The sequence below is a fragment of the Rhipicephalus sanguineus genome, chromosome 2 (genome assembly GCF_013339695.2).
Source record: "Rhipicephalus sanguineus isolate Rsan-2018 chromosome 2, BIME_Rsan_1.4, whole genome shotgun sequence".
In the NCBI taxonomy this organism is placed as follows: domain Eukaryota; kingdom Metazoa; phylum Arthropoda; class Arachnida; order Ixodida; family Ixodidae; genus Rhipicephalus; species Rhipicephalus sanguineus.
Window position 1 is genome coordinate 133,522,581 of NC_051177.1, and position 13,266 is coordinate 133,535,846.

Here is a 13,266-nt window from a genome sequence, read left to right on the forward strand (position 1 = left end):
TACCACGAATGTGTGTACCTATTGGCATTACCACGGTAGGCGATATGAACATACTTACATATGTGCGAAATATTCGTGAATATAAGAGAGGAAGGAGGGAACATGCGGATAGACAGGGAGGTTCGCCAGTTCTTAGACCGGCTGTATACCCTGTCCGGGGGAAGGGGTAAGGGGGATAAAAGATGATAGAAGAGAGATGTTACGAAAAAAGGAGAGCAAGAAAAGGGAAAAAAAAAGACGCCAGGCCTGCGCGGAAAGCGGAGCACAGTCACAGCGAAAGCTGTAAGAGCAGCATTTCTAGGGCCCGTTGTAAACTATCTACTAATACAAGTACACTTGTAATACAAGGCTACTAATACAAGTACACTTGAAAGGTACCCACTGCGCCATAAATCATAATTTTTGTGAAGTTGGGAAGCACCTACTACACCATTTTTCGTCATTATGCGTGGAACCCTGGTACCCGCTACACATCTTTAAGGCATTATGCGCACTTTGTTGATGCGGCGGCTGATGACGATTAAGGATTACGGCTGGGCCCTTTGTAATGGTTTGGAACCATTGAACGACCCGCTCGTTGCGCAATTCGCATTGTGTGACGCCCCGTTACAGAATTGGCGTTGTGCCACGCCTGGTTGTAATTTTACTCTTCTACCAGGCTACATTACATATGCTAATGCGGTTCCTTCCCGACATGAAGCCTGTATAGGGTCTTTTTGCAACGGAGGAGGAGGAGGAGGAGGAGGAATAAACATTTTATTCAAATGGCAAACTGAGGTTCCCGTGGTTGGAGCCCCTATTCCAGGTCCCCACTGGCTCGAGCGGCTCGCTTGGACTGGTCCAAGGTTGCCTGCTGGCTTCCCAAGTCCTGCCGGGTTAGTCGCACCTCCCACGACCTATCGAATTGGTTGCGTGTGATGAGAGGTGAGTTGCCGTCTGCTGGTATTTGTCGGCAATTCCGAGTGATGGCATGGCTCTGCGGTAGAATACTGGTCTTCCGCGCAGAGGGCCCAGGTTCGAACCATGTTCCATCCTTGATATTTTTTTTTTAATTTCGAGAGATAGCGGTTACGGGGACCGGCAGCGACGGATAACTACGGCGCCAAAAACGGCTGTTGTGGTGATCTTATAACAGCTTTTGTGGTAAAAAGGAAAGGAGAATACGACTCTGCAGCGTAAGGTTTGTCTCCAAGACCAGTTGTCAGCAAGAGACGCAGTAATGATTTCGAAGCCTTTTGTGCTGAGGACAGACTCAGCCAGTGTCCCGGAACCCTTTCTTCCTACAAAGGGCGATTATCAAGTCTGTCTAGCACATCGAAAAATTCTTGTCTTGGCGCACTGAACTTGAACATAAATTCTTAGTAACTAAGCAGCACGAAACCACTTAAGGAGAGATAAGTATGCATAACTTTATTGAATGATCAGTCAGAAACAGGTTTGTGCTGTCACAGCCTTTCTTTCTAACGAGACGTGTCAGACATGTCAGCCAAGCAGTTTGATATTTCCTTGCTTGTACAATGATTTCCATTGCACGTACACCGGATGTCCGATATTGTAGTGCATTTGTTTTCCACTTCATTTGCCTGTCTCAAAATGAGCTTACAGGAACACTGATCGCAGTCGCCCAGGACTAGGTCAAGTGCTTCTTCGGCACCGTTGTGTCCACCTTCTTCTCCAGGCACTAAGGAAGGTAAAGTAAATGTGTTCTGTAGAGTACAGAAAGCTGCAGAAGGCAAGGGCTTTATATAACCTCGTTCAGCGGTGTAGCAGTCACAAGTGGGTCTGTGGGTATCGTGTAAGTCAAGTTCGATTTCTCGCCTTGCATCTTCCGTGAACCAGTCTAAAATTCGTTGCCGCTCGGTAATAGAATAAGTGTTATAATAACGCCATCGCCTTAGCTCACTGATATTACTGCAATGACACTTCGCTGTGATAGATGATGATTCTAAGTCCTTGCGTTATCATTACGACGAATAAGGCTCTGTTTTATTTTATATTTGTTTTGTGCATTTCATAAGATTCTAGAATATTTTTCTAGAGCGTTGTTTCTTTGTTAGACACAACCGAATGAATGAAGAAAGCTTAGGAGCCACTAATTTGTTTTGTCTTTTAAATGTAGTGCAGTAGTTAACACTGTAAATTGAAATGAATTAAAGTGGACTGATCATCATAGGCGTGCGCACAAAATGGGCGGGGGGGCGCACCCCCCTAATCACCTAAGAGGGGGGGGGGCGCAAAATCTCCCTGTACATTGACCCTTCTAGTCACCTAAGAGGGGGGGGAGGGGCACAAAATCTGCTCCATACATTGATTTAGTAGGGTGGGGAGGAACTGCGATGAACCTTCGCCCCCCCCCCCCCCCCCCTTGATGGGTAACCCTGCGCACGCCTATGCTGATAATCACTGTTTCCGTTGGTGGGATTCAAACCCACAACGCTCTGATTGAAGGTCGGATGCTCTGCCAATTGAGATACGACGGAATGCGCTTCCCCGTCCACTTCGTTGCATATTTATGTAAGGGTAATCCCTGGGAGTGTCAGCCAGCGCCGCTCGTAGCCAAGGCGGCGAGTGTGGAGGACTGTTTTCACCAGACTCTGTGATGTGATCCACCGAAACCTCTTTCGCGCAGCTTCCGGAGCAGCTAAGACCTCACTTTAGAGCAGCAAATAAGCCTTTTGCACTAGCGGCCTGTCACACATTTTCGAACAGAACCTTTAAGTCGCTAAGCGGGAGTAGTTTCACCATGTTTAACAAAATAAATATATGCACGCATACATATTTATATACAGGGTGTTTCAGCTAAGAATACCAAGTATTAAAAAAATTAAACATAGGCGGTACGCGTCTCCAATTTGCGCAGAATTGTCCTGAGCCATATAGAGCCCGTCAGAATATTTTTTCTAATCCGCCAAGTTCGGCAATTACAAAGATTGCTGAATTAACTTTTCAAATGGCAACTCTAGAGCAAGATCTTTAACACAAGAGTTGTAGCGCTTGTTCAGAAGCATCGAATTTTTTAATCTATAGTAACTCCCCTGCATAATTTTTGCAGGCCTTTCTTTAGAGCGCGCGAATTTTCAAATATAACACGTGACTGCCGCCTAACGCGTGGCGCTTTTAGTGCCCTCAAATGTAAGTTGAACGGAATAATAAAGGCTGCTTCGCGCTCGGGATTGAACAGGCTATCGGTGACTGCGATGGACGTTAAGCAGGAAAAGGAGCATACCGTTTCAACGAAAACAAATAACAAACAAACACACAAACAAGAAAACAAATTGAAGCCAGCAGAAACCCTGTAAATAAAACATGAATAAAATAAAATAAATTCTTCAACGTAAAAGTGACAGCCACGGAGCAAATGCCACATCAGGCCGTATAAGCAGCATTTGATGCAGCGTAGGCATTTTTTTTTCCTTTCTCGTTTCGCACCAATGAAGAAACGCCGTTGAAAGGGGCGACGGGTGACAGCGTGATGAAGAAGCGAGATAAAAGATTCACTCACACACAACGGCCACTCTTTCATGAATTTTTTTACACAGTACGCCCTTACTGTCATTTAGCGTACATCGCAGTCACCGATAGCCTGCTCAATCGACCTTCGTGAGCAGAGCAGGCTTTGATAAATCGTTAAACTCATATTTGACGGCACTAAAAGCACCGCGCATTAGGCGGCATTGACGTGGTATCTCTTAAAATTCGCGTGTTTTAAAGAAACGCTGGTAAAAAATTGAGCAGGGGAGTTATTTAGCATAGATAAAAAAAATTCAATGTTTCTGAACAAGCGGTACTACTTTTGTATTAGATATTTTTCTCTAGAGTTACTATTTAAAAAGTTCATTAAGCAATCTTTGTTAATTGCCGAGCTTCGCACATGGGAAAAATATTCTGACGTGTTCTATATAGCTCAGAACCGTACTGCGCTAATTGGAGACACGTAGCGCCTATGGTTTTTACATACCTGGTGCTTCTTAGCTGAAGCACTCTGTCTAATACCCCAGGACGTGAAATTATCTCACTGCTCATCGCTTTCCTGCAGACGACCCTCAATTTCTGTATATCCACGATATCAGGCCACCTGACGTTTCCTTGCGATACACTTGTCATATGCTATTCAGTGCGGCTTTCTCTGATGCTTCAAGTGGCGTAAATCTTCCACGCATATTCTCTTTTCTATAGAAAATAACAATGGAAGTGACGTCTGTGCTTTAAGTACAATCCAGGGGTGCTATGCAGGATGGCCCGAGTTTGGCCAAACTCGGGATCCTTCCGAGTTCTGACGACACCCCCTTTTGAACAAGCTAACAGTACGAGAAGGTGAAATCCATCCCCCAGCACGCACTTCGTTCCATTGGTTAGGATGGAACGTGGCGTCACATCAAGGGCGGTCGAGAACGTTGGGGTGTGTCTGCAAACTAGAGGCACCTTATTTCATTTTTTTTTGTCGTTCCACTGAGTGCAGAAGTGCACCCATGTAAGAAAAGTGACAGAAAGTTCTACTAACTATATTTTTTATGTCTGCGCGGGTCGTTTGAATGCATTTCCAAGCGTTTGATGTCTGCACTAAGTATCCCTTAAAATAATTAGCACCATGGCTTCTGAGATTATTTCTGACCGAGCGCCTTACAACACCGCGGCTAGAGCTAATCGCCGAGGCCACGTGTATAATCACCATTGTCGGGGTGTTCATTCTAGCGCGTTGCTCGGCCGGCGCGCGTCCTCTTCGCCCTCTTATTATTTGTCTGCTCGCTTTCCGAGCAGGCGCGTACGGCTGATTAGCTAATTGGCTGGGCAGTATACTAGATAAATCAGGACATGTTATGACGAAGCTGATTAAGCCAAATCATGCTAAGGCTGAGCTAATTAAGCCAAGTTATGCTAAGGCCGAGCTAATTAGGCCACGTGTTACTAAGACCATGCTAATGAAGCCGTGTCAAGCTAAGAACAAAGTAATTAAGATCATGCTAATTGACACGAGGCTAATTAGGAACGTGTAATTAAAACCAAGATAATCAAGAACCTACTCACCGAGATTGTGTTAATTACTATAGTGCTAATTAGGATTATGCTCATTACACTTGTACTATTCAGGACCTTGCTAATTAAACCTTAGTAAATAATGTCGTGGTAATCAAAACATTATCAAGACAGCACTATTCAATATTATGTTTGTTGAGACCGAACTAATTAGGGCCATGCTAATTAACACGGCGCTAATTAGGAGCGCGCTACTTCAAACCAAGCTAATGATGAACTTCCTCACCAAGTAAGGGTAATTAGGATCACTCTAATTATCATTATGTTAAGTACTTCCATGCTCATTAGGACCTTGGTAATGAAATCTGAGTAATTAACGTCGTGTTAATTAAAACATTACGAATTAAGACATAACTGTTCACTGCCATGGTAAGTAAGGCCCAGCGAATCAATAGCACCAATATTGAGATCGAACTGACACGGTCATTACTCCGAAGTAGACCAAGCATACTGAGTAGACGAGCCACGTAATAAGCTTGAAGAAGCTTGATGACCGCAAGCTCCTCCGATGGCCCAGCCTTTCACAAGTAGTGCAAGCTGACCAAATCATTTTATATGCGCAGAAGCTGCTGAGTAGCGTCGACCGCATGAAACACTTGACAGGCACACCGGCACCATGACAGTCACTAGTTGAACTGGGGCCTTTTTAGAATCAACGAGTTTGTGCCCGAGTTTGCGCGTCAGTCAATTTGATTGACAGACGCCCGCGGCGAAGATCGGGTACGCCCACCGCGTTTGCTCTTGCCGAAGAGCAGTGCTTACGGCGCAATGCCAGCGAGCGGCGCGATTCATCTATCAGCTAATCGCACAGACTATGCACACCCGCACGAAGAACTAAAGGTTATATTATCACGTGGCTGCGCTGTCTCGCACTCAATTTCACCGCTCTCATGACGTACCACTCACATCTATGAAGGAAGCGCCCCTGGTGGGATTTGCGGCGAGAAATGTTACTATTTACTGCTTTGTCGAGACATTGTTTCTACCGATTCCTTACTACAGAAAAATCTTCACACGTGTAATGTAAGTATAGCAGTAACCTGTCCATTTATTTATCTGTAATATTCCAGAGAAGCGAAACGAGCTGCACCAGAGTGTTCGTGTGCGCCCTTGTTGCCTTCGAGAGTGGAAATTTCCATGCCGCAGGTGGAACGAAAGAATTTTCCGAAAGGGGACAAAAGCCCACGAATACGCCCCTGGGAGGCGCGATGATCAGTTGGCAAAAAGATAGCGCGACAATCACGCTGACGTCGCTGCACTGTAAAAATGTTGACTGAGTGGCGGCGCTGACGCGTTCGCACGCGGCGTTCCTTTGAAAACAGCCGCAAATGCCGCACATGCGTTTGTGACGCCCCATGCTCGTTCTTGTAGCCGTTTTAGGGGCGAAGCTCCTTATAGCGGCACCCGTTCGTCCCTCGTAGCGTAGTATGTAACCAGTCTTACGCTTTGACCTGCAAGGTGGTGCCGGTGGGAGATTTTTCTTGTGCGTTGTTGAACAATAAAAAATTCGCAGCGTTAGCTAAAAGCCGACTTCTTCCGTCTCTCATTCCCATTAGCAGCCATTCTTTACCTCCAAGGTAGTGCCTGGTGAGATTTCTCCTGTGCGTGATTAAACAATAAAAATTTTGTTCAAAACGCCGTTGATTGATGAAATAAACCAACAAAAGACGCCAGATGTTTTTTAAAAGCAAAACGAAAGAACGCCAGATGTTTCTAAAGCAAAACGAAAAGACGCCAGCTGCTTAACGAAAGACACCAGATGTTTTCTAAGCAATGGTTTTCTAAACAATGAAAATTCACAGCGTACATGTAAAATTAAAGTGCGCTGCAAGTCGTCATAACTCATCGAACCTTTAGTATAAACGCGCCCGATCTCACGTCGGTGATGATGTACTGGGCAGAATTCACGGAAGATTCACGGTTTACCGATGAACCTCCGCAGCTTCGCTCACTCATCATCATTCACTCCGTGCATATGCTGTGATTTTTTTATCAACGCTGCTATCGCGTGCTCCGCACTGTCTTCCTGTCATGACCGCCGCAATGCGAGCTCGGAGCAAACTGGTTTGCCTGAAAAGCTCGTGCCATCCTGCATAGCACCCCAGGCGGGCCAGTTGCATGGTGAAGTAGATGTCGCACTTAATGGACTGACTCGTTAGTTGTTTGGTTCGCTGGTGGTTAATAATATAGATGGTTTAACAAATAATTGGTACATTGTGTCCGAACTGCGACGCTGCGCTCAACGAAATTAGCGAGAATGAGAGGCTTCGCATTTTGTTTAGACCGATTGTTTAGCTTTTGTCGAAGTTGAGAGGCAGCACCGATATACCGGGACAGTAGGTCACCGTGCTTTCCCAGCAAAAGTCCCACAAGTCAACCCAGCGACTGGGATTGTTGATAAATCCTGACCATTGTGCGATATAAAACTTAAGCACCGTGCACGAAATCAGAGGAAGTCAGAGGAAATAGCACTACATATGTTTTTTGTAAAATAACTCAACTAAATCGAAACGTTCTAAGTACATACACGTTGTGCTTACTGTAATGAATGCACTACTGTTCATACAAAAGACTGGCGCCAGACAGAAACTTGTAACTTCACCGATTATTGGATTCTTTTTCTGACTCCACTACATTCATTAACTCTTTTCACCTGACTTGATGATGTAATTTCATAGTATGGGGTAGTCGGTATTTTCTGGCAGGATCCCGCGCCCCGCTCCTTCGCGGCCGAACAACTCAGCATGCAGCATTAATGGCAGAATTGAGTCTAGACACGCAGAGTGCAGCGATAAAGCTTGCGTATATAAACTCCACATTTCCATGAAAACATGTATTTATAATGTGAGCCTGCCACAACATACGGAAACTGCTGCTTCCACCTCGCGCCTCCTGGGAGTCACTGTGTGAGTCAGTACACCCAGCTGTTGTACAAACTTTCCAACTTACGCGACTTCGCATGCCGCCATCTATTTGCACTAAGCAAAAGTTTACGGCACGCGCCTCGGTGCAGAAGTCGCCGTTTACGAGACACTGTGCGCATGTCTTTGGCGCTAGGAAAGGTGGTCCCAATGGGCAAAGTTGTAGCACGAATGGTGGTCAGGCATGAACATTATTATAAGCCGGATCAAGAGCTAGGACGGGAACTGCGATTTTAGTTGCTCATCCCTATTAACTCAACCGAATAATGTTCTCTGTTAAGTACCTAGTTATTGGCCTTGAGAGGTTTTTTAACTACAGAGCTCTCGCCTGTCTGCTCCAGTTACCACTGAAAATTACAACGACAACCTATGGACGTATTTCGAGCACCTGCCATTTCTCTTTCTCTTCTTTCTCGGCGAAAGGTCAACAAAATTATATCTTGGCGCACGCTCGGCGCAAATAAGCAAATAACGCGATTTCTGCCGAAATGTAGCAGGTTGTAGCGGGTTCCACCTCTTCGCGCAGTTTGGCGCAATTGGCGCAGCAGTTACATCCCCGCAGAGGGCGTCTCGTGGCACGTCATCTTTGCACGAGGCGGCAGTCTTAGGTTAGAATGCGAGCGTTTGTTGGTCAGCTGCCACCTCGTGCAAAGGTCAAATAAATTCGCGCATACCCGCATACCACGGGCCGCAGTATGCGGGTATCTGCCACACGTGTCTGTGGAAAAGGATTTCATGACGTACACGACAGGGAAGTCACGTTATTCATGTCGTAATTCGCTAATCGTATTCGTAATACTCTCACGTCCTCCTTTGCAAATTTTGGTGTACCGGGTGTCCCAGCTATCTTAAGCCAACGGTTAAAAAATACAATATTACAGGCAGGAGAGTGAAATCAGTCGGAAATTGCTGACAGCCACCTTACGCACTACATACATTTTTTGTTTTGTAAATAATTAATTTGTTAATTAGGATTATTTAACTAAATTTCTGAATATTGACGTTAGGCAAGAAATGCGACTTGCAAAGTTCGAGAGTGTCTTCAGAAACCCCCTTACATTACTTGCGATAAAGAAAGTCTCACGTATACCATTTTTTCCAATCTGCAAAGAAGGCCTGCGAATACAAAAAAGAACACCACGTGACTAGCGCATTCGTGCGGCAGTGAACACGCTGCTCTAATTAATATTATCTGGGGTTTAACGTCCCCAAACCACGATATGATTATGAGAGACGCCATAGTGGAGGGCTCCGGAAATTTCGACCACCTGGGGTTCTTTAAGATGCACCTAAATCTAAGTACACGGGCCATTTTCGCCTCCATCGAAAATGCAGCTGCCGCGGCCGGGATTCGATCCCGCGACCTTCGGGTCAGCAGTCGAGTGCCATAACCACTAGACCACCGTGTCGGCGCAACATGCTGCTCTAGGTGGTTTCTTGGCCCGCGTTCGCTACAACTTGCGACCGTCACGCGCACCAACTAGCTGACGCGGGCAAGAAACCACCGTTAACATATCCGGTCTACCGCTGCAACGGACCCGGCGAGTTCGCCGCCGAAGCTAATTTTGTTCGCTGAAACCACGGCTGAGAGCAGCATGTCGCTGCTGTGCGAATGCGCTAGTCACGTGGTTCTTTTTGTATTTCGTAGGCTTTCTTCACAGCTTGGAAAAAATGGTATACGTGAGACATTTTTTTAACGCAAATATTGTAGTGGGGATTTCTGAAGAGACTCTCGAACTTTGCAAGTCGCATTTCTTGCCTAAAGTCAGTATTTAGCGATTTCGTTAAATAAGCCTATTTAATAAATTAATTAATTATAAAACGAAAACATCTCTGTAGTGCGCAAGGTGGCTGTCAGCAATTTGCAAATGGTTTCACTCGCCTGCCTCTAATATTGTATTTTTTTAACCCTTGGCTAAAGATAGCTGGGGAACCCGGCATACCAAGTTTAAGGCTCTCTTATACTACGACGTCCGACGCGAGCGCCCGCGAGGACGTTGCGTTTCGTCATGCTGAGATGACGTCGCTACGCCAGGCGCAAATCGGTCTCCGCTACAGTCGAGCCGGCTCCAACGCGCCGGTGCGATCGCATCTAGAGGAGCGCATGCGCAGTAAAGCGAAGAATGCCCGCGCCACCTGTCGGGAACCGAGGAAACAGCCCGTGAAGCAGGTTCCTGTAAATGCGAGTCCGGCGCGACCGGCGCGAAATGCAGTAGGATCTGTTCGGCGCCGAGCGACGCCCGAGCGCGCCAGCAGCCGTCGGCCGCGTCGGCGGTCAGCAGACGCCGGACTATAGAGGGCTGTTTTTTGCTGACGTAACGTCGCCGTGACGCGCGCGCTCGCTCGTCGACGTTACGCTGGAGTATATCAGAGCCTTAGGAGATGACCACGACAGCGCGAAGCCGTAGGCGGCCAGATAGATAGATAGATAGATAGATAGATAGATAGATAGATAGATAGATAGATAGATAGATAGATAGATAGATAGATAGATAGATAGATAGATAGATAGATAGAAAAAGTCACATTCTCACCGCAAAGGCGGTGCAATAAATGCGATAGCAACAAGTTTTAGTGTTATACGAAGTGAGGCTGGCAGCTGTTTTCTGTCTGATCTCGCGTAACTACAAAACGCTGGTGTAAGAGAATACGGTCGCACCAGGGAGAGATGCTCTCCGCATAGTCCCTTCGCGTTGAGAGCGCAGCACGTAGAAGTGTATACAAGCCGCTCGCTGTGACAACTATCGAGATAGCACGCGCGCCAGCGATTGCGACCACGCCCTCATATTCAAAGTTCACTGTTGCTGCTCGCGCGACCCCCCCCCCCCCTTCAGCGTCTTCTCATGGTCGTTAAAGACAGGCGGGGCGTTTCTTGTCTGCTTTGACGGCAGGCCTCCCAGGAGGGGTATGTCATCGCATACACCCTCCGATCGACGGAAATGGGCCGGCTCGTTTTACTCTGCTTGGGCCGCGTTCGTAGCACCCGCTTGCGCGTTTTTTCCCGCGGTAGAACATAAAATGTGCGTTTTTTTATCAATTTTTACTTCATACGGGTGGACATGACGGCGACGGCAAAAACCCGTTGAGACTGTCCATATTATTGCTATCGCAACAAAAGGTCAAAGTGTGTTTGGTTCGCTGAAGAACGCTTCGCATTTAATATAAAAAGGAGACTCAGAATATTGAGTTTACAGGGTATGAAAGAATCACTCATGAAACAATACGCGTATTCCAACAAACTAAGGCGCCCTTTCAAAACATCAGGACATCGCCAGTACACTTGCGTGTTTATCTCCGTATTGTGCAATTCCTCAATGCAGTTTAATTGTGGCGTGCTGGCAGTTTGAGACAATAAGAAAATACGCTGAAGTCCTTGAGTGATTCAGGCCTGGGAAGATGGCTGTTTAATGACTGGGAGGATTCGACAATGTTCAGAATGCGCCACTCCGACGTGGGCCAACACGGACCCAGAATTCACTGCCAATTATTTTTTTTTTTCGATATCAGAAAAAAAGGCACATCGGTACTCACATGTTTGTCCTTCATTTGAACCTGTTAACTGTGCGTCCGCTGAAATAAGGCAAAGGGAAATTAAAATAAAGGGCATTGAATGGCTGTAAATGCGGCGTGTTACATCGTCGAGGAAATTACTGGAATATGATTGTGCATATGATTAGCAAAGTAATGTGACTAACAACATTTTTTACAGGTGTGCCATTGGTGATAATATGTTTCGAGTAGTTAGTATTGTGGCGATGATAATGATGTAAAGATACAAAGACAGACATGTGATACGATCATCACCTTTTTCACCCTGTTTCTATGTCCACTGCAAGACGAAGACGGCAGTGGACAATGATATCCAATTTGATCTATCTTGCGCGAGCTCATTCCATATTATTCCTGCGCACTTAATTCCATCGCTCCATCTGTCGTGCTCCCTCCTCGGTATTCACTCCATTGCTCCAAATGACCACCCACGCATTACGTGATCAGTCAGATCCACTTAGTTCCCTTAATATGAACTAAATTATCAGCCACGCCTGCTGTTTCTCCAGCCCATTGTGCTGTACGCTGATCTCTCAACGTTGCGCCTACCATTTTCCGCTCCGTTGCACGCTGTGTGGGCCTTGGCTTTTTCCACGAGTTTCTTTGTTATCCTCCAAGTTTCAGCCGCATATGTTAGAAATGGAAGTTTGCAGTCACTGCATACTTTTCCTTTTAGGGGCAGCGGCAGATTGCATACATGATTGAGTAATGCCGTATGCACTCCAGGCCATCCTTCAATGAATTTCCATTTCATGAGTGGGCTTGCGATATGCTATAAATATGCTACAGATGGCTGTCCTAAACATGCTTTTGCTTGCGTGACGCCAAGCGACATGATGAGACGACGGCAGCATACGACAGCATACGACAACATACGACCGCATACGGCAGCCCAGGCGCCTAAAGTGTTCCGCACTCGTAATGTTGAAAATGTACCTTCGGCTGGATTTCAACTTTGCGTCTCTTGTGGAAAAGCCGGATGCTCTATGCAGTACGACAGGAGTACATGCCTCGTCCAGTTGTATTGAACGCATTTACGAATGTCTCGCATTCAAACAGGCGCGTTGAGATGCTTGGAGGGTTTCGACGACGTAAATGGTTTCCCGAAGAATTTTCTTTTGTGCATGTCAGTACGCCGAGACGCGTGGTGCGTGTTCAGAACTCTGACGGAGCGCCCTCGTGTGGCTGTTCACTCGAATGTAAGTGCACGTGAGTACTTCAGCAACACCGAGCTTCCAGTGTCGTTAAATTGCCATCATTCGCGTCAGGTATATTTATCCCTAGCGGGCTTGTAAGCTATACGATTTGACTACGACAAACGCCGGTAATGGTTTCTCCTGTATATGGCTAGGAGGTGCAAAATTCTGGCGGCGGTCCATATAATGAGGATACTATACTGATGGAGCAATGGTAGCATACGCTACTTCGAAGGGGCTCCACCGCTCTTATTGGATTCTATTCAGGTTTTGTCAGCATATATAGCTAGTGATGATAACCAACTCAGCATGAATCGTAGCCCGTAAATTCTTGTAGGTATTCTTAGTATCCTTTAAAGTAGCGTCACCAAATGAAAAGTTCGATGCCCGCATCTCTCAAATGCGGCGAAAGAGGGATAAAAAGCTACAACAGAAGACACTTCGACATATCCCAGCTCGTGATGAACACCGGGGTCGCACATTTGAGCTGGTTGGTAAGGATTCATTATAAAAAAAGGTAGGAGTGCGAATAGAGGCCGTGCTTGTGCTGTTTCTGTCCGCGTTTA

At 46.2% G+C, this 13,266-nt stretch overlaps 1 protein-coding gene across 4 annotated transcripts in view; it reads right to left on the bottom strand.

Annotated features, from left to right (window-relative positions):
• Positions 1-1,391: 1,391 nt before the first annotated feature.
• LOC119383677 (uncharacterized) overlaps positions 1,392-13,266 on the bottom strand; it is a 53,269-nt gene continuing 41,394 nt past the window's right edge. For all 4 annotated transcript variants that reach the window (XR_007415154.1, XM_049412618.1, XM_037651953.2 and 1 more), the window contains 2 exons: positions 11,487-11,525; positions 1,392-1,681 (listed from right to left, as the gene is read on the bottom strand). Coding sequence is in view for 3 of the 4 variants with exons in the window: in XM_049412618.1 (XP_049268575.1) it covers positions 1,461-1,681; positions 11,487-11,525 (260 nt within the window). In the remaining variant the exon portion in view is untranslated. The remainder of the gene's footprint in view (positions 1,682-11,486; positions 11,526-13,266) is intronic.